At 36.6% G+C, this 23,849-nt stretch overlaps 3 protein-coding genes and 1 pseudogene across 5 annotated transcripts; 2 read left to right on the top strand and 2 right to left on the bottom strand.

Moving 5' to 3' along the window:
* The first annotated feature begins 694 nt into the window (after window positions 1-694).
* Window positions 695-3,890, top strand: LOC133725022 (uncharacterized). Of its 3 annotated transcripts, none has more exons than XM_062152038.1 (3): window positions 695-1,241; window positions 1,839-2,995; window positions 3,751-3,890. In XM_062152038.1, exon 1 carries the CDS (start codon window positions 781-783, stop codon window positions 1,117-1,119), a length of 339 nt encoding a protein of 112 aa, XP_062008022.1. In that variant the 5' UTR covers window positions 695-780; the 3' UTR covers window positions 1,120-1,241; window positions 1,839-2,995; window positions 3,751-3,890. The 3 variants fall into 3 exon arrangements, with proteins under 3 accessions (XP_062008022.1, XP_062008023.1, XP_062008021.1); XM_062152039.1 differs by having other exon boundaries at window positions 1,812-2,995; XM_062152037.1 differs by lacking the exon at window positions 1,839-2,995 and having other exon boundaries at window positions 696-1,241.
* Window positions 3,328-6,128, bottom strand: LOC133725021 (aquaporin NIP6-1). Its single transcript, XM_062152036.1, has 5 exons — window positions 5,632-6,128; window positions 5,181-5,405; window positions 4,803-4,997; window positions 4,149-4,210; window positions 3,328-3,974 (listed from the first exon to the last, which is right to left on the bottom strand). The coding sequence occupies exons 1-5, from the start codon at window positions 5,872-5,874 to the stop codon at window positions 3,773-3,775; spliced, it is 927 nt and encodes a 308-aa protein (XP_062008020.1). The 5' UTR covers window positions 5,875-6,128; the 3' UTR covers window positions 3,328-3,772.
* A 7,126-nt stretch (window positions 6,129-13,254) lies between these two features.
* LOC133728685 (aminopeptidase M1-like) lies at window positions 13,255-16,378 on the bottom strand (annotated as a pseudogene).
* LOC133725020 (factor of DNA methylation 1-like) lies at window positions 15,731-22,848 on the top strand. The gene is made up of 8 exons (XM_062152035.1): window positions 15,731-15,865; window positions 16,834-17,755; window positions 18,212-18,393; window positions 19,169-19,258; window positions 19,350-19,637; window positions 20,336-20,548; window positions 21,690-21,924; window positions 22,579-22,848. The coding sequence occupies exons 2-7, from the start codon at window positions 16,843-16,845 to the stop codon at window positions 21,918-21,920; spliced, it is 1,917 nt and encodes a 638-aa protein (XP_062008019.1). The 5' UTR covers window positions 15,731-15,865; window positions 16,834-16,842; the 3' UTR covers window positions 21,921-21,924; window positions 22,579-22,848.
* The last annotated feature ends 1,001 nt before the right edge of the window (window positions 22,849-23,849 follow it).

Here is a 23,849-nt window from a genome sequence, read left to right as displayed (position 1 = left end):
CAGAAACTTCTGGACATGGGGGCGGAAAAAATGAATTGGATCAATATTATTCATTAATTTGTCAATAGAATGGTGAATAGTAAGGAGTAGCCTGTTAGATTCCACGAGTTTATGAATATATTTTAACTATGAAAAAAATTATATGTATTTTTTTTTTTTATCACATCAACAACTAGTCTTTTTGTGAGTCGAACTCACAACCTCCCACTTACAAAGGGGAGACTTATGCCACTAGACTAAATGGTACTGGGCAAAATATATGTATTTTTGAGTTTTTTTCTTTCTTTCTTATAGTGGAATATAAAAAATTATTAGAAAATAATTTTAAAAAACTAAGATTAAGAAAAATGTTGTAGAACTTTATTTATTTTAATTTTCTAAATAATTAAAATAAAATCAATTATCCCATACCATTTCTTCTATTCATAAATAGGAGGTTATGAGTTATTAGTTGTAACATTTAAGTTGTTTATCTGATAAAAAAAAAATCAAATCAATTTTTCTACTCAAATTAAAATTTTAAAATCGTGCCTTATAATGAGATAGCACCAGCAAGGCCTGTTTATTGACCTGACATAATATAAGCTCAGATCATGAGCCGGATCAGGCTTAATATTTAAGTAAATAGGCCGACACGAGCTCGACACGATAATAAATGAGCCGGCTCAAGCACGATAGGCCATCTAGAGTTTTTTCCCTTCAAAAATATGAGCTTTTTGAGTTCAAACTTTTTGCTGGGCTTTATATTCTTCCCTCTACCAAATTTCCTGAGAGCTGGAAATGGAAGACAATGACCCATGGCTAGCCCGAGACAAGCTCTATCATCTCCTCTTCTGCTTCTCTCTCACCCTCCTCTTCTCCACATTAGCCGCCCGAACCCCCTACCCGTTTCTACGCCGCCACTCTATTCGGGTCGGATCACTCCTATCTCTCTCAGCCGGCGCCGCCAAGGAGTTCGCCGACGAGCTCGGCTTCTTCCACTCCGCCGGAGCCTCCGCTAAAGACGCCGTCGCCAATTTCCTCGGCGTCGTCATCGCTTCCCTCCTGCTTTATCTGCTTAACCACTTGGCCCGATCCGATAATGATGCGGGTCGGATCAAAGAGGTCTCCATCGTCTGAACAGAAAAGGTGGGCTCTTGGCTCGTAGGGTTTGATGGGTCATTGTGGGAATTTGGGATTTGGAGAAATAAGAATCGGGCATTTTGGTTTTCGATGAACACCTGAAGTAGTGGTAACTTTTGGTAAGTTTTGTTTTTTTTTACTACTTATGGTTAAATTTGCTTGTTTTGTACTTTTGGTAATTGCTGTTGTTCATACTTAAGTTGTAGAGCAAATTACATAGAGCATCATAATTTGTTTAGTTTAGTTTATTTTCACTTTTATAGGATCATCTCTAACATTGTGGTTATGTGTGTATTGTGCTTGTCCCAAATAGATGGTGGGATTTTTGTTTATCGTTAATGTCGAGTAATGTGATGTATGATTTTTGTTGCATTGTTTAGCTTGGAACAAACATGTAATAGAGAAATATGTTTGCTATAACTATTACTAACCAGGGGAAGAGAAAAGAAAAGAAAAAGAAACAGATAGTTTTGCTATAAGCTTTAGCTTTGGTAATCCCCTTGAGTAGAATTATGGTAATGTTCCAAGATGATAAACTATATGTACACTTTTGAATATTAAGAAGATGATGTGACGAAATTATTAGTTCATGCGATATAATGTGGATCCTGTTGTCTAATATACTTGGATGTCTGAAAGGCTTGTTCACTGGTTAATTTGTGATATACTTGCATGTCTCATTGCTGAAGCCTCATGTGAGATGTGACTCTGGACAGGATGTATCTAAATGCAAGTGGCAAAGCTGGAAAAGAACAAAGTTAATTCCTCATATGCCTGATAACAACATATGATATCCTTTTTCTCTTCAAAGACAAAGAAATAATTGGAAATATCGTTTCCAAGTCTAGAATTTTCTTTAGTTAATTATTGTAGATTAATAATAGACTGAGAGTCCTCTGGGTGTTGCATGTATTTTCTTCTTCAGTAGGTTAATTGATGATTCATCTTTCCTTAAGTACGATACGTATATCATAATTTGGAAAGCAAAGGTATCATCAGATTTAAGCTTATTTGGAGACAGGTTTGTAAAATTATGGCTGATGGTAGAGGCAGCAATTGTGTATTACAATATATGTTTATAGGTACCCTGTATGGCTGATGCTAGAGTCAATACTTCTGGCATTATTCAAAATAGGGCACCTAATGTGCTTTGTATGGAGATAAGCTTATAGTTTGTTTGTCGTAAAAATAATCTTGGCATAGACCATTTGTTTCTTCACTTCCCTTTCATCCTAAGCTTTTTAACACTTCCGCCCAATTTGTTCTGCGTGATTTCCATTATGTGAGTAATATTGACAGAGATATAAAGTTTCGTTGAGGGCTATGAGGAAGAAAATGAACAGTTGATGGTATAAAATTTGTTTTTGGGCATCTTTGTGGGCCACAGTTTCCCTGCCTTTAAAGAAAGAAAATAAAATTTTGGGATGTACCCTTCTCATGTGGATCAGAGGGAGGCAGTTAAGATCATTTTGTGCATAATTGATCTGATGTATACTGAGATCATTCTGTATCTGGTTTTTTGAAATATTCAGAGGTTGTGGGTATGATGCTGTTTGCATTGGTGGACTGCTTGTGCACTTTCGTTGTATTGCTGTACTTCTGTTAATCGATTGTGGAAATATATGTGTGTGTGTGTCAACACTTTTCATCAGGACAATCAAGTGTATAAGCTAGTTTGAGTTTGGAAAATACAGTGATCAATGTAAACAATGGTCCAAGGTGTGTTATTCAAATGTTGGTGTTCGCCATGGACATGAATCACATGATCACCTTCTATATTTTTGTAAAAATAGGAAAAGCTAGCATATGTTATACACCTTCCAATCATTTGCAAGATTCAACCTAATTGAGTTGCAATGCTGTTTCTGCATTTGTAAGTTTTCTGTTAGACTTCATCTGGACCGCCTTGCCAAATTTCAGCTTGTTTTAACTTCTTTCTCTTCTTTTATTAAATACATGCATGGTGCTTTTGGTTTGATACTGTAGTACACATATCATATATTTATGTATTTACCTGCACACATATTATTTTATGTAGTTCTTTTCAAGCTAAAAAATTTAGAACTGAAGTCTAATTCAATAAAGTGTGCCATATGTAGGTGTAGGTGTTGAGAGTTAATAAAAGTGTTCCTTGGTATATGATCCTATTGAGTTGGTGGGCTTTGATTGGTGCTATTAATGCTAAAAATCTGCAAATCAAGTAGGGGAAAGAAAGCTGCATAATTTCTTGCAAAATGAGACAATTGAACTTAGTTCTATAATTTGGGAAAATACTGGAGAGAAATGTGACATTTCTGTACTTCCCACTGGGTTTTAGGAAATGATGAAACACTAAATAAGGGACTAATACTGTAAGTTTGTTCCCTGATTTCATATTTGTTGTGTTGTTAACAAAGGTCAATCCACAACTACCCCACTGTTGTAGGAGAAAAGAAAAAAAGAGGGTGGTTGACAGGAGAGAGTCCCTACCTTTGCTAATTATTAATACACAACTATTTCATTTTCTATTATGTACCACCATAGATCATGTGTTTGTAACTGAGATCATACCACTTCATTTCATCTCACTTCCTTGTGCCATACCATGTGCATTATGTCCTGATGTGAGCTTCCGGATTGTTCATGTAGGCTTGATGAAGGTGTTGAGAAGTCATCTTCTGAAGCTTCTTGTCAAAGGCTTTTCATGATTTTCACCTTCTTCCTCGGGCAGCTTGACTGCTGTGTAGGTTCCCGCCCCGCAGAGTGCCCCAAGAATTGGTGCAGTGAAGTAGACCCATATGGCTTTGAAGTTGTTTGCAGCTATGGCTGGTCCTAATGTTCTCACGGGGTTCATTGAACCTCCTGTTGTCTCCCTGCACAATGTATGAAGGAAAGGTTTCAATATATTGACTTGCTGAATTTTTTTTTTTTTTTTTTTTTTTAAGAATAATTGACTTGTTGAATTTTGGTTTACAAAAAATCTTGAAGGTTGAATTTGTGACTATCAGACAGACAAGCATAGATTATTGGTTGGAATTCAGTCATACCCAGCTATGAGTATGTTAAGCATGACAGTTGCTCCCACCGCGATTCCCGCCAATTCCCCAACCTGCATGTAACAAAATTCTTTGTAATTTTACATTTACAAATTGAAGAATTCTATTTACTATTAACATGTTTCATAGTTGAAAGCTTTCTATCATATGGTAAGAATAGATTAGCTCAAGTTTTATCAGCAACTTTGTTGTTGGCAAGAGGGACAATAAGATATCTTGCGACTATTTTACTGAAGCTGGATGGCTTATCCCTTCTCTGGATATGTTCTTACTTCTAACTTTCTAAGCTGACCTCTTCTTCAGAGACATGCACGAACATGAACTGTGAGATACATGTAAATTATTTAACTGCTGGTGGTGACTTCGTTGGAAATTGGACTTAAAGAGGTGCCATGTATATATGATCTATCTTCATTGACTCGTCTCATGCATAAAATATTTATAATGAATCCCTGTCTCCTGGAAAATCCAGGGAAGGTTGGTGTTTGTCCGGTATGGAAGTTTATTTAAAAACAAAGTATATATTTTACAAATTCCAGGGAAGAAATATTTTTAAGAACTATTGTGAGTATACCTCACTCAGAAGATATTGAGTCTCAAACTCATCATTTGTTCATGAAAAAAGAAAGGTTTTGTAAGACTTACAGCTCTAGTGTCGGTGGCTACAGCAGTGACCACAAACATGAGGTTGAAGCTGATGATGAACTCCAGAGCAAAAGCCTGACCATAACTTCCTGAAGGAACTGTAACTCCACCCCCCATTATGGGGTGAAAAATCACCTTCAAGGCAAACGCAGAACACAGAGATGCCAACACTTGTGCTCCGATGTACACCGGTACCTGCAAAACAATATCACAATTACATTAGCCTTCAAATTTCTTGTCACATATCTTGAAAGTTATTTTTCGTTACTAGACTTTCAATCGGCAGTTGTGCACCATACATTCAAACAAGATTCTAGATTGATAGTTTGGCAACTAACATGGCCATGCTAGAATGTTTGGTGGCAGAAAATTTCTCACATGTTTCCATGAGAAGTGCTTGAGTGCAGCAAAGGCGATGGTGACAGCAGGGTTCAGATGAGCTCCAGAGATGTGACCTGTCGATAAAATCACAATCATAACAGCGAGTCCAGTGGAGGCTGCAAGGCCTAGAAGGGTTTCAGTGCCTTCAGTCTTTTGGTTCACAATGGCTGTTGCTGTCGCAGCAAAGATCAGTATGAAAGTGCCTAGGAATTCAGCTCCCACCTGGATTTGGCACCAAGCCACCAACCCATAAAAAATGATACCAAAAATGAGTGAGTTTTAAAATTTCAGATTTTTCAGCATTATAACATAAAACTGAATCAAGAGATTCGAACTCTGGCATTAAGCATGTGGTGTAATTACTCTCTACCAGTAGAGCTACAAGTCTCAGTTCGACAATAAAAGCAAGAAATAAGGGGGATTAAAACTCAGGAGCTCAGGTTCATACCTTTCTTGCAAGTGAGACAGGAGAGGGTGGTAGTGCAGAGAAAGCTCTAGGCAATGCTCCTTCCAAAGCCCAATCATCAACAGTAAAGCACTTGCTGCAACTCTTGAGAAGTGATTTCCTACCAATCCCACTTGATCTGTGATCTGGCTTGAACCCACCAAAGAGAGGAGCACCAGGAGTGCCTGGTGTTACTGGAGTTGAAGGAGCTGAGGGAACTTCCTCATTGCCATTGTTGTTGTCCATTACTCCAAAAACAAAAACAGCAAAAACTAGGTGAATTAAATAAAGGTTGGAGTAAAGAGAAGAGAAGAGAAACTTGTTTGAGTTTCCAGTTTCACTACTTGTTTGTCTCTATGTTTTGAAGTGTGTAGTGAGGTGATATATATATAGTAATAAGATGGGGTTGACCTGGAGAATCCCAAGGCGAAAAGTGGGGAAGGAAGTAAGTGGTTGAAACTGCTGGAGATGAGGAATTGTGGACGGTGGGACATTGCAGAGACTCTTGCATTTTGGGTGTATGAATAGTACTGAGATTTCTGTTTTTGATTTTGATATATTTTTTGTATCAAAATTATAAGTCAGTTGCTTCAAAATTATAAATCAGTTGCTTTAACTCAATAATTGTCTATGCTACCCTGTCAATGAATTCCCAAATTAATGGTGTCCTCTTAAGGAATGCATGTGACATGTCAAATTATTGTAGGGATGGAGAAAGAGATGAAGATACAAGGGCAGTAAAAGTAAATTGCAGGAAAGTGAGAACTGTCTTTTTCAACTTCAGAATCAATTTTTGAGTGAACTTGTAGGCAGTTTTTGTCATATGCTCTCCAAAACCAAGTATCTCTATGATCGTTTATCACTAGGCAGTGTAACTTACTTATCAAGTTAATGTTTTTTCTTAATCTCAAATTTTTTTCAATGTAAAAGAACCTGGCACCTTTTTTAAAAAAAAATTTTTTTATAAGATTTCTAGCAGCTGTCACTTTTGTTCTTTTACAGGGGAATTTTACAGAGGATAACCCTTCACCCCACCCTACACCAGGCCACTTGAACTAGCAAGGTTCTTGGGCAAACTGTCAATTCTATTTTATAACTAGCTTTGTGAAAAGAAACAACTGGACCATTAGTTATAGTATGTGTCAAAGGACCAGGTATTAAATAGGAATATATGTGTAAGTGTAGATTTATAACCTTAATGCTTAATGTTTAGCTTAATGTTAAAGTCAATATGAGTCAGCACCTTCAAAAGTTGATGAATATGCTTGCAGACATACTTAAGCTGGCTGCAGTATGCATCAGTACATCTATGCATTTTTGTCTGTGTGTCAGAGAAATCAAGTAAAATAGTATTAGTTAGGCAAAAAAAATCCAAAACTGATGCAGAGAATCTTTGAATATAAGCAGTGACTACATTATTCATTCAAGCAATTATGTACTTATGAATGGTATATACTTGAAAGTGGTTTGGTTTTGATTGCATTAAATTGCATAAATTGTCAAACCGGCTAAATGGAGTTGCTGGTGAAGTGTACTTCAAGGTATGGTTTCAAACATAATGCAGGAATCGCATTTTGAAATATAAAGAATTCATTGATAGTACTTCAGTATTTTGTCAATTTCAAATGTTCAAGAGAGCATTTCAGACTTCTTTTTATTAATTAATGTTTTTCTATCTGTTATCTATTTCAACCTCTCAATCTTCTTTTTCTTTTTTTGTTTCCGGAAAAAGAAAGTGGTCTTAGGAATGCTTATTTTGCCAGTGGAATATGTTCTGCACTATACAGAGTTGTAAAGAGGTGTATGTTAGATTGTTAGATGGTGGAGGAAACCAATTTTTTCTCTTTATTGTTATTGTTATTTTAAAGGACTACTGTTCAGTCCTTTATCTATTCAATTGTTGTGTGAAGTACGAAATTATTCTCCAACAGTAAGCTGTAAATAGAGTAAGTACAGGAGGAGAGATATTGATCTCACATTTGTGGTTTTTTGTTTAGTCACATGATCTGTAATTAGTCATAATGAGTAAACATATATTGTAGTGATGTGATACGTGATAGCCGATGCAGTAATAAAGGAGTCCCTGGCCTTCAGCATTTCTCTTTTCGAAGATTATAATCTCCGAAGCATCATCTGAGATTGGATTGTGCGGTGTTGGTGAAGACGACCACCTCTAATTGTATGTTCAATCGTGAAAAGTGTAATAGCTGCTGCTGCAGCATAAAATGCATGAAAGAGACTGAATTAGACAAGGACATAGATGCTCAAAGAGCGAGAGGCGTGTCAAGAAGCTAAGTTGAAGTCGATGAATTGCCTCAGAGAGTTTAAGGCAATAACAACTGGTTGGCAAGTGTGAGCTTCTTCATCTCGCTTTAAGAAAGATATATTCTTAAATCCACCGGAAGGCGCAATCTAGGTCACCATTTCCTAAATGGCCTTCTATATTGGAATGGTAAAGAAACTTCAATGGTTTAAATGAATAGTACAGTGTTGCTTTCAATGGTTTAAAAGCGTTGAAGGAGGCCTTTACGTAGTTGTGATTCTGATGAAGAGGAATCAAGGAAATGCTCTTGAACTATATTTAATTTGCTTAACGTCAAATCTACAGAAAAATTCGAGTGGGAAAAGCCTAAAAAAGAGATTATGAGGAAGAATAATCATAGGAGGCACCGATTCTAGTTTTCACGTGACCATCTATGAACGTACCTCCCTTCTCTTCCTCTCTTTGTGACTCCTTTTTACATATTCGATTGGTTATCAAGATGTTCTCTGTTTTCTCTTTTGATTTTCTTGACTCTATGTTGTTGATATAGCAATATACTGTAGCCGCAGCATTATGCAATTTATGTGGGGAGTGGTGAATTTTCTGCAATTGGATGAGAGTTACAGCAAAGAAAGATAGGGTGTGAACTGTGAAGAGATAGAGATTGGTGTGAAATCCTGAAATGACATGTGATTCTAAGAATGTCTCTGAAAGACCTTGCTTATACCATTAATCACAGTGCACATTTTGGTGCACTAGTGCATCAATACGTTAATATTAACATTATTGATACCCAAAATTAGTATTAATAATTAAGATGACAACATCAAGATTTTGAGGTCTACCAATCTTCCAAATCAGATCGGTGTGACCTCCTTCATTGTCCACTAAAACCTGCAAGAAAGAAAATCTAGTAAATGGGGCACTAGTATGGTACCAACCACCAACCAAAGACCCTCAATGCTTAAGTTAGGTGATTCAAAGAACTGGTTGATACCTCTGGTACTTAAAATTTGCTACCTAATAATGGGATCTATTAGAATTGCATATTGCATTATATTTGGCGCAAAGGTCTTCGAGTTCAAGCAGAGCATGTGCTCCATATCTCTGGATGAAGGCACCAATCATCTTCACCCCGCCAGGCTTTGGGGAATGCTATTATTAACCATTTTAGAATATGAGCATTTGTGTTGATGTACAATATTTTTTTAACTACTGTAAATAAACATATCCACAATTATATAGCACAGTTTAACACAACTAGAATGCATTAATACAAAATTTAGAACACCAGGTCTAGGTCAATATGAAAAGCTTCCAACTCTGTCAGAGTCTTACTCAGCTTTTTAGCAGTTACATTATTTATTTTGAAGAAATATGTTACTCATGTATGCGGTTAAATTTTTCACCACCTGTTACATCAGAGTACATTTTTTAAGAAAAAAGAGTTAAAAATTCAGTACTCAGCATTATATCAAATGCATAATAGAAAGCTTTGATTTAAGAAATGTTTATATGTTACATCATTCACCATATCTAAAATTTAATATGTAACAAAAAGCTTGATATGGCCCCTAAGTTATGCATATGTTGATTTTGCAAAATTGATATGGTCCCTAAGTTCTAAAGAAAATAAGAGATGCTTCCACCATAGCAGGTAGGGTTTTTTTATATATTATTTTATCGAGCACTATAGCAGACATTTTTTTATATTTTATTTTATCGAGCACTATTGCAGACATTTTTTTTGTCATTCTTATTTATTTATTTTCCAACTGTAATTTACTGTTTTGTCCATATTTATTAAATTTTCATTTTTAGGGGGGTGTATTGTATTTGGATTTGTGCAGACTTTTTTTAAATGACAGACTTTTTTAAAAGTCCACGGACTCTTTAAAAAGTTGATAGACTGTTATGGATTTCTTAAAACCATTGATTTTAGCAAGAGACTTTTATTGATTCATGAAAATCTATATACTTTATTATGAATGACTTCTACAGATTTCCTAGGATATACAAAATAAAAAAAATTAAAAAAAAAACAAAAATAAATAAAACAAATGCAGCCCAAACACAAAATAAAATAATAACTTGTTTATCTTCTAATAGAAATTGACTCAAATAAATTATTGTTAGTCTGTCTAGCGAGTTTGTTCTCATTCCTAATCTCCCAACAACATAAATATACAATATAGATCACTTGATGTTTATGGGTAATTATTCTCATCAATTTTGTTTTCGCCGATTAACATATATTGTAGCAATATTGGTCAATGCATGTCTTGATCTATAATCATTCAATTGAAATTCAATTGTTCAACCTTTTTTTTGAACCATAATATAAAGGGGCTGTGACCAGTTACCCATTTTTAGCCCAAAAAATGCCCACTTACTCCACCAAGAGTTTTTTAACCCCATTTACCCAATCTTACATCTATTGACATTTTAGCCCCTGTTAATTAAATTAAAACCCATCCATCTCTTATCAGTCTCTCTCTCCTTCCCAAACTCTCTCTCTCTCCCCCCGATCTCCACCTCCACTCTCTCTCTCTCTCTCTCTCTCTCTCTCTCTCTCTCTCCTCCCCATGATCTCCACCTCCGGTCTGTCTCTCTCTCTCTGATCGCCGCGCCGGAGATGCAGTCCAAATCTGAACACGACGATGAAGCTCCAGTCGGCGATCCAACGTTCTCGTCGCCGTTCGATTGATCGGCGATCCAGCCACTCCAACGTCCTCGTCGCAGTTCATCGGCAATGTGTCTACTGCCCCTAACGCTGCCCCTAAACCCTAAACTTAACACGAAGACATTATTTGGGGGCAGTAATGTGTCTACTGCCCCCCACTAAACCATTATTACTGCCCCCCACTAAACCATTAAAACTTGCCCCAGTTTTGTGAAGGGTTCTGACTTCGTATGAAGACATTATTTGGGGGCAGTAATGTGTCTACTGCCCCCCACTAAACCATTAAAACTTGCACCAGTTAAGTGAAGGGTTCTGACTTCGTATGAAGACATTATTTGGGGGCAGTAATGTGTCTACTGCCCCCCACTAAACCATTAAAACTTGCACCAGTTTCAAGGATTCACAGTGTATTGCACTTTATCACAAACAAATCAACAAGAGATGATTACTGTCTCCTAAGAAAGACATTATTGGGTGGCACTAATGTGTCTACTGCCCCCCAATAGACCATCAAACATTACACCGCTTCCTATGTTTCGCAGATTATACAAGTTATTCACACTCAAAACAACAGATAATGTCTAAAAACCCACATTATGAGGGTCAATATTCTGTCTACTGCCCCCCACTAGACTGACACAAACAACACAATTTTTTTCATTTATCAACTACTGCAATTTAACACTACATTTACTTTGGAATAGCAGTTTTCAGTCCGTCAATAAATAAAGCAGTCATCATTGGCCCCCAATACAAAGTCTACTAGGGGGCACTAATGTTACAACTTTTATGGTTATGACTGCACAATAGCAGATAGCCATTTTCAGTCCGTCGTCGATTCCTTCAGAAGGTCAACCCCGGCCTCGCCGAGCTTCTCAGCGACGAGGACCGTCGGCTTGGCGTCGAGCCTGGCAGCGGAGAGCACGACGACGACGACGAGTTTCGGCACGGCGATGGCTAGAGCAGGCGTCGTGGGCGACCTGCCGGAGGGATGGAGGGAGGGAGAGAGAGATCCGACGTCTTCTGGAGAGAGAGAGAGAGAGATAGAGAAATCGGTGAGGGGGGAGGAGAGAGAAATCGGTGAGGGGGAGAGAGAGAGAGAGAGAGAAACTGAGAGTAGAGAGATTGAAGGAGAGGGCAAAAAAGTCCCAAAAATTAATAAAAAGAATTAATTGGGTAAATGGGAAATAATCCCTTAGAGTGTTTTGGGTAAATGGGGTTTAAAAACTCTTAGTCGGGCAAGTGGGCACATTTTAAGCTAAAATTGGGTAAATGAGCATTTTCCCTAATATAAATTCAAATTAATGAGAATAATTCATTAATAAGATAAAATTTAGTATGGTTCAAGGTCTTAGGGTTAGACCACAATATTTGAGTTTTAGGGTTTCATAAATCATTTTTATTGCTATTAGGGTTCGAAGTATCACAATTGAAAAAACAAAAACAAAAAAACAAAAATCACATTCAACAACTACAATGAACATGTTGGGTATCAAAAAAGGTTGATATCATAAAAGATTAGAGAAAAGACAAAAAATTAAAGAAAGAGAGATGATGAAGGACAAACTTCTTCGTGCGTAGAGAGAAGAACTTTGATAGACCTTTTTTTTTTTTTTTTTGAAGAGGAAACTTTGATAGACTTTTTGAAATCTTTGGTGTGGAGGCCGGAAAATTATTGGAGTTTGGTATGTATAGTTAACACTACAAAGTCCATGACTATCCATGATTTTCTAATTCCATAAGTATGAATGATATTTTGAATACCTCTGTACTTTTATTCATTTTTAAAAGTCCTAATTGAATACCCCTAGATTTTGGTGGAATTCATGAAGTCTTTAAAAATCCTAATTGAATACCTCAAGACTTTCATGGACTGTTAAAAGTCTATATTAAATACACCCAGACTTTTAAATTCCAAAGATTTCTTTAAAAGTTCCACTAATTCTATATACAATACACCCCTCTTAGTTACATTATTTGAAGAGAAATGGAATTTGCTTGATTGAAGTGAATTGATTGATTACAAACGAGAACACATTTAAACTACTACAAGCATAGAGATGCCAAACAAGGCGTGGGAGACAAGACTTTTGTCTTGATGTATTTGCTCCGGATTTGTCTTGGCTCGTAGCATAAGGATGAACATTGGCATGCTTGTGAGCACAGTGCAGAATTGCTTCAGGCTTCAGTCTGTTCTGGTGCTTCAGATATGATAAAGTGTCTTGTCTGATGATCTATTGCATTGCTTGTATGTTTGCTAGGTCTTCAGTCCTGTATTAGGACTGATATCAATTTTCAATCCTAAATTAGGATTGTGCTTAGTTTCCAATCTCATACACTTCTTTGAATCTTAAATTTATATACTGTTATATGTTTATTAAATGAGTTGAGTTTGAATTTACATACTGTTATACGTTTATTACTTCGACCCATTAACAATCTGACTCGACCCATTAACAATCCTAAGAAGAGTTCTTTTTTTGAATAAAGGGCTGGTTCTATAATAAAGGAAAATTTTCACACATTAAGGGGGGTGTATTCAATTCAGATTTTAAAAGATTGTGTTTGACTTTTTAAAATCCGTGGATTTTGCTAGATTCTACAGAATTCGACAGATTGTTTTAATTCCATATGGATTTAGATAGATTCTCAGGCATTGTTTTATTAGATAGTTTGGATTTTAAAAAGTCCATGGAATGTGATAGCCAGAGAAAATTACGAACTTGAAAAAAAAAAAAAAAAAAGAGTTTCTATATGTCTCTGCTATTGAACAACCTAGAAATTCCTTTATGTCAAGAGTTTCAGACTTGTTTTGAGTAGGAAGCTCTTGCGTACATCATACCAGCCATAGCATAAGGTTATTGGCACAATCCATTCTCCATTGCCTTGGAAACCACTTGACAAGAATTGTGTCTGATCAAACTTCACTTTTTGATCTTTGACTTCGACATAAACAACTTGTGCACAGGTTCACCATATCCCTCTTTAAAGGCAGTCCATAAGTCTTCTGTCTTTGCATTTGAGTAAGCATGTTTCTTTATATATGCAGCAAGTGACCTCTGAAAGGGTTCAGCATTAAGATAGTTCTGTAGCATCCAAATAACAAAAGAACCTTTTGTATAACTTATTGCATCAAATACTTTATTAACCTCAGCAGCATGATTCATCTCCACCTCGATGGGGTGCGATTCTTCAAGATCATCCAGCCTTAGACCCTCAGTAGATTCATCAAGAAATTGAGTACAAACTCTCGGTAGCTAAATAGCTCATCCATGTTAAAAATCCCTCACTGAGCCATAAATGTGTCCACCATTCCATGGTTACAAGATTGCCAAACCATTCGTGTGCCAATTCATGTGCCACGATTATTGTAACATTCTGCTTGCTGGAAGCTGCAGAATGCTGAACCATAATTCTCCGTGGCCCTAGTAGAAAAGTCAGGGATTGCAACCATATCCAATAGGGTAAGGCACACCAAAATATCTGTAGAACATGTCATCGTTGTTTTGTATTAAAATACCAAAAGGAACAATGTAGCATGAGCACATAGGAAATAAAAACTTGATTAACCACTACTTATTGTCTACAGCATGCATGAAGTGTGAATGACAGATTGTAAAATGAATAACCAATAATCCTTTTTGATATATAAACATACTGTTTGTACAATTCAAGTGTCTTGACAGCAACTTGCAAAGCAAATATGTAGACATAATTGGTGATTCTAGATACGAAACTGTCTTCAGATGTTAGTTTTTCTTCTGAAACGTAACCAGCATGTTGGAAAGAGCTACTAATTCAGATGGTACATCTTCTCATGTAATTTTGAATGTAGCCTGTAAATCACAGCACTAGTAAGAAACAATTAATAATCTCCAGTAATTAGATCTGCAAGTGCCACAGTTTAACCAAAAACACCCTTTGTTATTCTTAATTGAAGATATGTAACTAGAAAACTATGAACATGATCCAGTCTTGATTTAAACACGATACTAGAACAAACCAAGACTTAAACCAACTGTGTGTGAGTCAGAGAGAAAGAGACCTTGCAAGCAGGTTTGCCCCAACATGGAAAGCACCGCCTGGCATCAACTGGTTCAAACTGTTTAACTGCCATGTTTTTCTTCTCCCCATTATGCTCAGATGTATTGCACAGAATTCAAATCAAAATTTCATTGGAAGAGTCTGCAACACTTTCTACATTCGAATAATAATACCTTATATAGAATCCATTCATATTGTCTTTCAAATTTCCTTCGAACCCAAAAGCCAAAACTCCCAGCCCAAGTGGACGCTCAAACTCCATAACCAAAATGCCATCTTCTTATGGCTTGAAAACCTGACCAAGCATTCAGTTATTCATCTAAATTAGTGAATATACCATGCCTTCAAATCGATGTCACTGATTTCGAAAATTAAGACAGATATTAGTTTAACAATCAATTGATCAATTAGTGCCCCTAAAAATTACTGATTGAATGTCAGATACTACGGCAAAGATGCGGAGATCAGTGATACCTTGGAGGAGTCTGGTTGAGAGAAAGACACGGAAGCGGCATTGATGGAGAGCTCGGCGGCATTGAGGACTATGAACTGGGTATCGGCGACGATCTCGAGGTCGATGGCGACGGAGCCGACGAGGTCCCACTTTAGCGTTATGTCGCGGCACGGAGAATTTCGGAAAAAAGAACAAATAAGATCAGAGAAACGTTGGTTATCGGAAAACAGCGAAACGTTGAGGTTCTCGTCAGTTCGTCTTCTCCTGAGCTCTATTCATCTTGAGAATGAGAGAGTTCGTCAAAATCTTACGTCTGATGAGTGGATTTCTGATGGAGTTTTCTATTTATACCAAGCACTTTAAAATCCTACAGAATCCAGCATCTGATAAAATCTGTGAGAATCGTTAAACTTTTGAATACCATCGGATTTGAATGGATATTTTAAATTCCTAATTGAATACCACAAGATTTTAAAGGATTTTTTAAAATCTTAATTGAATACCTATGAAGTTTTAAAATACAAAACAATCTATTAGACTCTTAATTGAATACACCCCCCTAAAAGAAGAGAGTTTGACCCATGAGGACAATAGATTTCCGAACAAAATAAAGAGAAACGAGGGACTCGAGAAAGAGACTCTTTTAACCTTCCCTTCCCGAAAACCAATCAACGACTGACAACTGTATTAGCCCTCAAAGCCACGGGGTATTTAGGGCTCATTTTACTCTTTCACCTCACCACCACCAAGACCCAGCAGCTCATTTCACCCCAGCTCACTCTCTCTCTCTACTGTAAGTCTCTTTCTCTCTCTACAATCTACACTCAATTCCGGAAATTTGTGTTAGAATTCGTTGATTATATGCACGTGCATGTTGAATGTGGCTTCGAATTTGTGGATGCAAAGCTTTTGTTTGTGTTTCGGAAACAGTAATTTTCATTTTGCATTTGAAATTTGGTTTCTGTGATAAAGAAATGTAGGCGAAGACTGATTTTACGTATTAGAGTCATCACTGTGTTGTTCTTCACAGCAGCCTGAATTTGTTTCTTTCTTTGGATAATTGGGAGGCAGAAGCCATCTTTAACCCAATCAATAACCTGAAATTTGCGGTGAAACCAGAAATCCACCAGCATGTGTGATCCCTTAACATACCAGAAGCAGCAATATTACCAATTTGTTGCGTTGCACCATCGACATTTAACTTGTAAATATCTTTAGGGGGCTTAATCGAATACATACCAATAGATAGTTTTCGTGGATTTCCTTGTGATACTATCATTTGCAGAGTTCCACTCTTTAGCAGCATCAATAATCACCTTGCTAGGATTAAATGGGAAATGGAAATCATTGTCAAAAATCAGTTGTGTTTGTCCCATTTCCATAAGTACCAACGGGTATACGCACAGATAGTACACCGTTTCAGATTGCCATAGCCATAGCGGGATTTCTTGCATTGAGTTTTTTTTCTTGTTTTGAAAGGAGAGCTTTTAGTTTCCGAGAGTAATTTTCGTAAAAAATTTCTTGTATGTGGATTTTTGTATTTTTCTTTTGTATGTACATATGTTATAGGACATTTGATAATCTGTTTAGCATTTTGCTGCTCAGATTTTTTAACATTTTAAGGGAAAACTGATTTTGTATTTTTTTTTGTATGTATTATGTTATAGGACATTTGATAATCTGTTTGGCATTTTGTTGCTGAGATTTTTTTAACATTTTAAGGGAAACTGATGCTCATTTTTTTTTAATAATTATTTGTAGACAATTCTAATGGACGCAATGGACTATAGCTCTGATGAAGAATCAGATATCAGTGAATCTGAGATCAGTGACTACAAAGATAAACCATACGAGCAGTTACGAATTGGAAAGTTGAAAGTAAAGGGTCCTAATGGCACTCTCCGATGCCCCTTTTGTGCTGGGAAGAAGAAACAAGATTATAAGTACAAGGATCTGCTTCAACATGCTTCCGGGGTGGCTAAAGGTTCTGCTAACAGAAGCGCAGTCCAAAAGGCCAACCACCTTGCCTTAGCCCTCTATTTGGAGAAGGAGTTAGCTAGTGAAGCAGATCAAACCCAGCGTCCGGCTCCTCCCAAACCTGTTGTTAAAGAGGAGAAGCCAGAAGATCTATATGTGTGGCCTTGGACTGGTGTTGTTGCAAATATATTGTTGAGCCAGCCAAAGGATGGGAAAGATTTGCTCGACTCTGGGTATTGGTTGAAAAAGTTCTCCAAGTATAGACCTGCAGAAGTGCATACATTCTTTAATGAAGAGGAACAAGCGGCAGGGGCTGTCGTAGTTTTTAGTAAAGATTGGAATGGCTTCGGGAATGCTACGGATTTTGAAAAGATGTTCATATCCGATAGTCACGGGAAAGAGCATTGGTTTGCACGAAAGCAACAGCCTGGTTCAAGTATTTATGGGTGGTGTGCGCGCTCTGATGATTATGATTCCCAAGGGCCAGTGGGGGAATTCCTTCGCAAGAGAGGACAGCTTCGAACGGTATCGGACATTGTCCAGGAAGCAGCCCAAAGCAAAAGTAATGTTGTGGCAAACCTAGCCAATAAAATTGATATGACAAATGAAAATCTGGATGAACTTCGATACAAATACAATGAGAATGCCCTGTCTTTAAGTAGGATGCTAGAAGAAAAAGACAGGCTACATAATGCCTTTGTTGAAGGTTTGATCCTGTCCCTTTTCTGTGTTTTTGTGCTTTTTTTTTTTTTTTTCTGAGTTTGTGCTTATGGGCTCGTGCAGTTTCTGAATCCTCCAGTTTAACCTCTGTGTTTATGGTGAACTTTTTTATCAGCATTTGGTTTTCATAGTATAAGGTGCTGTTGAGTCCTGTTGAAAATTTTGTAATCACTCCTTCACAACATCAAACAACAATAGATTACTTTAAGTAGATCTCAGTTTGTTCCCCACCTATATATCCCTTCACTTGATCCGTGACTATATGCTGGAATGGATTGTGATCAAGGTTGCTGTCGGACATGAATTTATTCTTTATTGAGATCAAAGGATGATTTTGTACCACTGAGTTATGTAGTAATGAAAAATAATAAAAAATAAAAACAAGATGTATCATATGTTATTATGATATAACCGTACTTACATGTTTCTTTTTGCTGATCAGAATCAAGGAGAATGCAGACGATGTCACGAGATAATGTTCGGAGAATATTAGATGAGCAAGAGAAGTTGAATTACGAGTTGGAGTTTAAGAAAAAGAAACTTGATTCCTGGAGAAAAGAATTAAACAAACGTGAAGCACTAACTGAACGTGAGAGGCAAAAACTTGACGAGGATAAAAAGAAGGTAGCATGCCACATTCTTATAGTAGTTTAAGCAACCATTCAAGCTACCTGCTTTTAGCAATCTATATGCTCTAGATTTGTTAGCTATTCCATTATCTTGGAATGTAGTTTCAGTATGATTTTACTTCATCTAAAATATAATCCAATTTCCAACTTGGTGATTAATCAAAGCTGTTGATATATCTAGAATTTGATTGTTAAAGTCTCAATCTCAGTGAATATATATTATCTAGCCAATCATTTGAGGGCATTAATGACTTAATCAATAATGTCCGAGTCTAGTCAATTTCCTATGTACTTATAGGAGTCTAGAAGAGTTTAGACCTCTATAGAAGTGACTGATGGTATGCATTTGTAATATAGTATCAATAGAATCACTTGCTTTCTCTATGTGGTGTAAGTCAGAGTCTACCCCAGTTTCATGTGTGAATATTAGAGACTAGAATATATTTTTTTATTTTTTTTTTAAAGTTAGTAGTAAAAGAATCATTTATGGTTTAAGGATCCATTATTTCTATTTAATTGCTGTGTGCATCAAAATACTTTCAGTTTTTGTTCGTATTATCTGTTGTTCAAATCATCAAAATAGCTTTCTTAATTGAGCAACAATTTATCCTCATTCGTAGCGATGGAATTGGAGGGTCTAATGTTGAAGTACACTTGTCCTTGTTAATGTGACACAGGCATATATATAGCTTATTTGTCTGGTCTAAAATACAATAAAATCTTACATGGCAGCTGGTTACTGATTATATTTATTTACTTTTGATCTCCAGAACGATGAGAGAAACAATTCGCTTCAATTGGCTTCTGCGGAGCAGAAAAAGGCGGATGAGAGTGTCTTGAGGCTGGTTGAACAACAAAAGGTATTAACTCCAGGCTGACTAGAAATTGTAGAAATTATATACGAATTATGGTTTGCTTGGCTTTCACTGACTAGGACTTTTTAATTTTCAGAGGGAAAAAGAGGATGCCTTAAATAAAATACTTCAGTTAGAAAAGCAATTGAATGCCAAACAGAAGGTAGAAATGGAAATTGAAGAACTAAAAGGTAAATTAGAGGTGATGAAGCATCTTGGGGATCAAGATGATGATGCTGTTCAAAAGAAGATGAAAGACATGAAACAAGAATTGGGGGAAAAAATTGAAGAGCTTGAGGATTTGGAATCTCTGAATCAAACTCTAATCGCCAAAGAGCGACAGAGCAATGATGAGTTACAAGAAGCTCGTAAAGAATTAATAAAAGTATGCAATTCTTTTTCCTATGAACTTGGACTTTGTTAACTCATATACTCACACACACACACACACACTCATATACATATATTGGACATGCAGCCGTACACATGAAAAGCTTTTTATGCAGGAATTCCCATGTGTGTTCTTTGGCCATCAAACTTTAATTACTAATTTTTTCTTCTTAAGTTTGGTCCTGGTTTAGTACTTTAAGGTTTATGTCTAAATTGAGAGCTGAGCTCTAGACCTCAAGTCTTACATTAGAAATTACTGAAGTTATACAAGAGCCACTAGTTAATGGCTTAATGCTCAGCCTTTATTATGGTAGAAATAGTGATGTTGTTTTGTTTATCATCTCTACATTTTATTTCCTTGGAAGCAACTGAAGATTGATAAAGTACCTTCATAAGAAGGAGAAAAAAAAAATGACCGAAGTGCTTCTGAGTTCTGAGTGATCAGTTGAGAATTGCATTCAGTAATTTTCTTATTAAATTTTATTTTTCTTGTCATAAATCGCATGGCTTCAACCAAAGTGTGAAACAGAGCCAGATATATGCAGCTAATCATTTTTTTAAGATATTCCACTGTCATAGATTTACACATATAAATCAAATGAAACAAAATAATATTTTTCTCAATAAAAGTTGATTTGTAAATATAATATGTTTCCTCGCATGAAGGCTCATACTGTTTTTATCTTGTTTTAGGGTTTGACTGACATGTTGGCTGGTCGATCTCATATTGGGATTAAGAGAATGGGAGAGCTGGATCAAAAGCCCTTCCTCAACACGTGCAAGTTAAGATTTCCTCTCGAGGAAGCAGGGGTTCAGGCCTTAACTCTATGCTCCTTGTGGCAGGAAAATCTGAAAGATCCAGATTGGCATCCTTTCAAGGTGATAGAGAAAGATGGGAATCATGAGGTATGTCTTTTGGATGGTGTCGAGTCTTATATTTCTCAGTTCACTTAAGTATTCCTTGCAGCAATATCATGATAAAATATGTGTCTACATTGTTGTTTTGTTTTGAACCGTCTCTTGGTGCTATTCTTAATTTTTTGATATCAATAATATCTAGTATTGGGCAAGGAGTGGGGTACTTTTTCTTTCTTTGTTGGTCTTTTTTGCTTATGAGGATTTTAGGAAATTGTAAGAAACATGGTTGATGGTGATACAGACTGATTGAGTTTAGGTGGTGTATATGTGTTGAAGGCATGCAACCCAAACCAACTGATAATGGGTGAACAGGTCCAGAATATTAGACATGGTCATGTGAGGCTTAGTTCTAAGTTATACCGTTCAACTCAAAACCAATTGCTTGTGGGGAAAGGCCCAACATATTCTTTGTTGAGCAAGGCTTAAGTTCCCTGCGTGGGAGATTCTATATTCAATTTTAATGTTTAGCCTTTTAATGGAGTTATAATAGGATGGGAGGCAAACATAGGTTATTCTTGTGGATAAAATGAATTTCTTTCATATTCTCTATCTTCCTTCCACCCAAATGATTTGTATTTTCAAACAGGGGATTCTGGTAGTATAGGTGGGTGGAGTATGGGGAGACACTCCTATTGTAGAATAAACGAGCAGTTATGCTTGTCATATTTTATGTCACATTGATAGAACTAAATTGATACTTCTATATGTTATATGTCATACCCGGACATGTATGGTCTTTCAGGATTACCTTGCAAATGTATGGTTGAGCCCACATAAGTTTCTATTCTGACTTAGAAGTCCAATTTGTGTGATTTTTGTCTTGAATGATGCGGCCCAACTTATTATCCCACTTTTATCTCAAGCTCCTAATATGCTGGGATCCACTGCATGTAGTTGGGAAAAAGTTGTGCTGAATAACATTTTCGTTGGTCAGGAATGAGGATGAGTGGAAAAAAATAAAAATTGAAGATTTCAACTTATTTTGGCATGCATGAGGGGATATAAGTGCAGTTGTGCTGATAACTAATTCCTATTCTCTGAGAATTAAGATCTTAAGGAATTTTCTTTCAAAGGGCAATTGGAAAGTCATAAGAAGATGATTAATTTGTTTCCATGATGTGTGTTGCAGGAAATCATCAATGAGGAAGATGAGAAGCTACATAATCTGAAGGAAGAGTGGGGGGTTGAGATATATGATTGTGTTGTTACAGCTTTAAAAGAGCTTAATGAGTATAATCCAAGTGGGCGGTATGTTATTCCTGAGCTCTGGAACATAAAAGAAGGAAGAAAAGCCACATTGAAGGAGGTTATTGCCTCTATCTTGAAGAATATTAAGACACTCAAGCGAAAGAGAACATGAGCAGGTTGGTATTTATTGTTGTTGACAGTTGAGTTTCTCTGGTGTTGCAGTTTGTGTGAGTCTGGGCTGATTGTTAAACCGGAAAATTTATGTAGGAACTGTGCTAGTCTGGGCCCGTTCCCTTAACAGATAATGGGGGCTTCAATCATGTCACATAACAGTTTATTATTTAGCTGTGGTCCATATTTTAGGATATTGTTGATTGGAATTAAATTATGCATTCATAAGTTTCTTACGAAGAGAAGAGAAACAAAAGAAAATAACTTCTGCACACCGTCTAGTTGAAGTCTATTATAGCTGGTCCCGTGACAGCAAGTATAGTGGTTCCTGATGTTCATGAGTTGCAGAGTTTGTATGTTAGTAAATGATTTTTATTTATTTTTTAGTTGTTTTTTCATCCAATGCAAATTCAAGTTCAGAGAAAAGTGGCAAATACTCAATTTCAGTGGTGTGGTTTTTTTTCGTTTTTCTCTTTTTCTTTTTGGACAACATTCTCAAATTCATTTGCAGATAAACTCGCTTTCGGGATGGTGTGATTTGAAATGATGATTTATTATTTCTATTTCTTTACCGCTTTCAGTGCCCTTTATTTGATGTACATGCACTTCTTGTTAACATTGTTCTCACTTTGTGTGGTTTCTTATTTCTTCGGCAACAGCACAGAGCAGACCAGGGAATTTGGAGCATAGATGATTGTGAAACTGCAACTGTGCAAGTGGAAGGCAGGACATTGAAGCTGTATTGCATGTTTTAAGTTTCCATATGTGAATCTTATGCTAATGAAAATAGCTTATTAAGTTGGAAGACTGTACTTTGTTTAATATTGAACCTAAACAAGTTTTATGGGGAGATTCTGTGACTGCAGTTTTACTCTGTATCTGTTTCACCAGCCTCAATCAACTAGCTCAAAGATCTAATGGCTACGGCACTACATAGGCATTCGGAAAAGGGAATGTGTATGCTTACACTACATACACCATAAGCGCTATAAAGCTACTCGTTGGTGAACAATTTTTACTCTCTGCAAAACTGTCTCCCTTGGAGCAGCTTTGAATTCTGGCTTTAATATTTTTCTTAAAATGAAGAAGAAAGCCACTCGGGCAACTTTACACTTTCTTGATCAGAATTAAGGAAAATTCTTCTATGCACCGGCAGTGTAAGTAAATCAAAAGATCCAGTAAATTTTAGCAATTGATATTTATAGACAATTTTTTTTAATAACAAAAAAATGTATTTGATGTTATGCAACCGTCTATTTGGTGCAAGTGCACGTCGATGTACTGAATACTCTCTAAAATGAAAGGCCAAATGAGTCTATACAAGAAGACTGTTGACTAAATTTGAAAACTAATCCTACTCTGATCTAGGCTTGCAATAGCATCAGTAGTGAAATTCGTTTCACAAAAGACATGAACCAGTTTTAGATTTGGGCTGACAGTGCCGATTTTGTTGGTTTAAATAATTAATAAACTTCATTGTCCTCTATTATTATTATTATTTTTCTAAGGGGAGGGGGAGGGGGGAAGAGGTGAAAGAGACCACCATCTTGAGAGCAACATTCCTAAATCAAGTAACACCAACATTTAAGACTAGGGGTGGGCGCGGTTCGGTGCGGATCGGTGTTAGGCCAAAACCGCAACCAAACCGCTTCATTCGATTGTGCAATATTCAAAACCGCAACCGCATTTTCAAAAGCCACACCGCTTACTTCGGTTACACCGTTTTCCGGTGCGGTGCGGATCGGTTTCGGTTGTGTTCGGCTTTCGTATAATATGTTCATTAAATGAGAGTCAAATAACCTATTCTCATTATAGAATTCTCTTGTTCTCTTTTCATCCAAGCCGGCAACATTATCATTAAGCTGTAGTGTGTTGATTGGATTAGTTGGGCCATGTCCTCTGTTGAGAGAGATGAGGGAGGCAGAGTCGA

This window comes from Rosa rugosa, chromosome 1 (assembly GCF_958449725.1).
Source record: "Rosa rugosa chromosome 1, drRosRugo1.1, whole genome shotgun sequence".
Taxonomy (NCBI): Eukaryota; Viridiplantae; Streptophyta; class Magnoliopsida; order Rosales; family Rosaceae; genus Rosa; species Rosa rugosa.
This window is presented reverse-complemented; position numbering and strand designations above follow the sequence as displayed.

Coding starts and splice junctions, on each gene's coding strand:
- LOC133725020 (XM_062152035.1), top strand. CDS start 16,843: ATGGACGCAATGGACTATAGCTCTGATGAAGAATCAGATATCAGTGAA. Junction 17,756..18,211: donor ACATAATGCCTTTGTTGAAG/GTTTGATCCTGT, acceptor TTTGCTGATCAG/AATCAAGGAGAATGCAGACG. Junction 18,394..19,168: donor TTGACGAGGATAAAAAGAAG/GTAGCATGCCAC, acceptor TTTGATCTCCAG/AACGATGAGAGAAACAATTC.
- LOC133725022 (XM_062152038.1), top strand. CDS start 781: ATGGAAGACAATGACCCATGGCTAGCCCGAGACAAGCTCTATCATCTC.
- LOC133725021 (XM_062152036.1), bottom strand. CDS start 5,874: ATGGACAACAACAATGGCAATGAGGAAGTTCCCTCAGCTCCTTCAACT. Junction 5,406..5,631: donor CTGTCTCACTTGCAAGAAAG/GTATGAACCTGA, acceptor TGCCAAATCCAG/GTGGGAGCTGAATTCCTAGG. Junction 4,998..5,180: donor AGCACTTCTCATGGAAACAT/GTGAGAAATTTT, acceptor ATTGTTTTGCAG/GTACCGGTGTACATCGGAGC.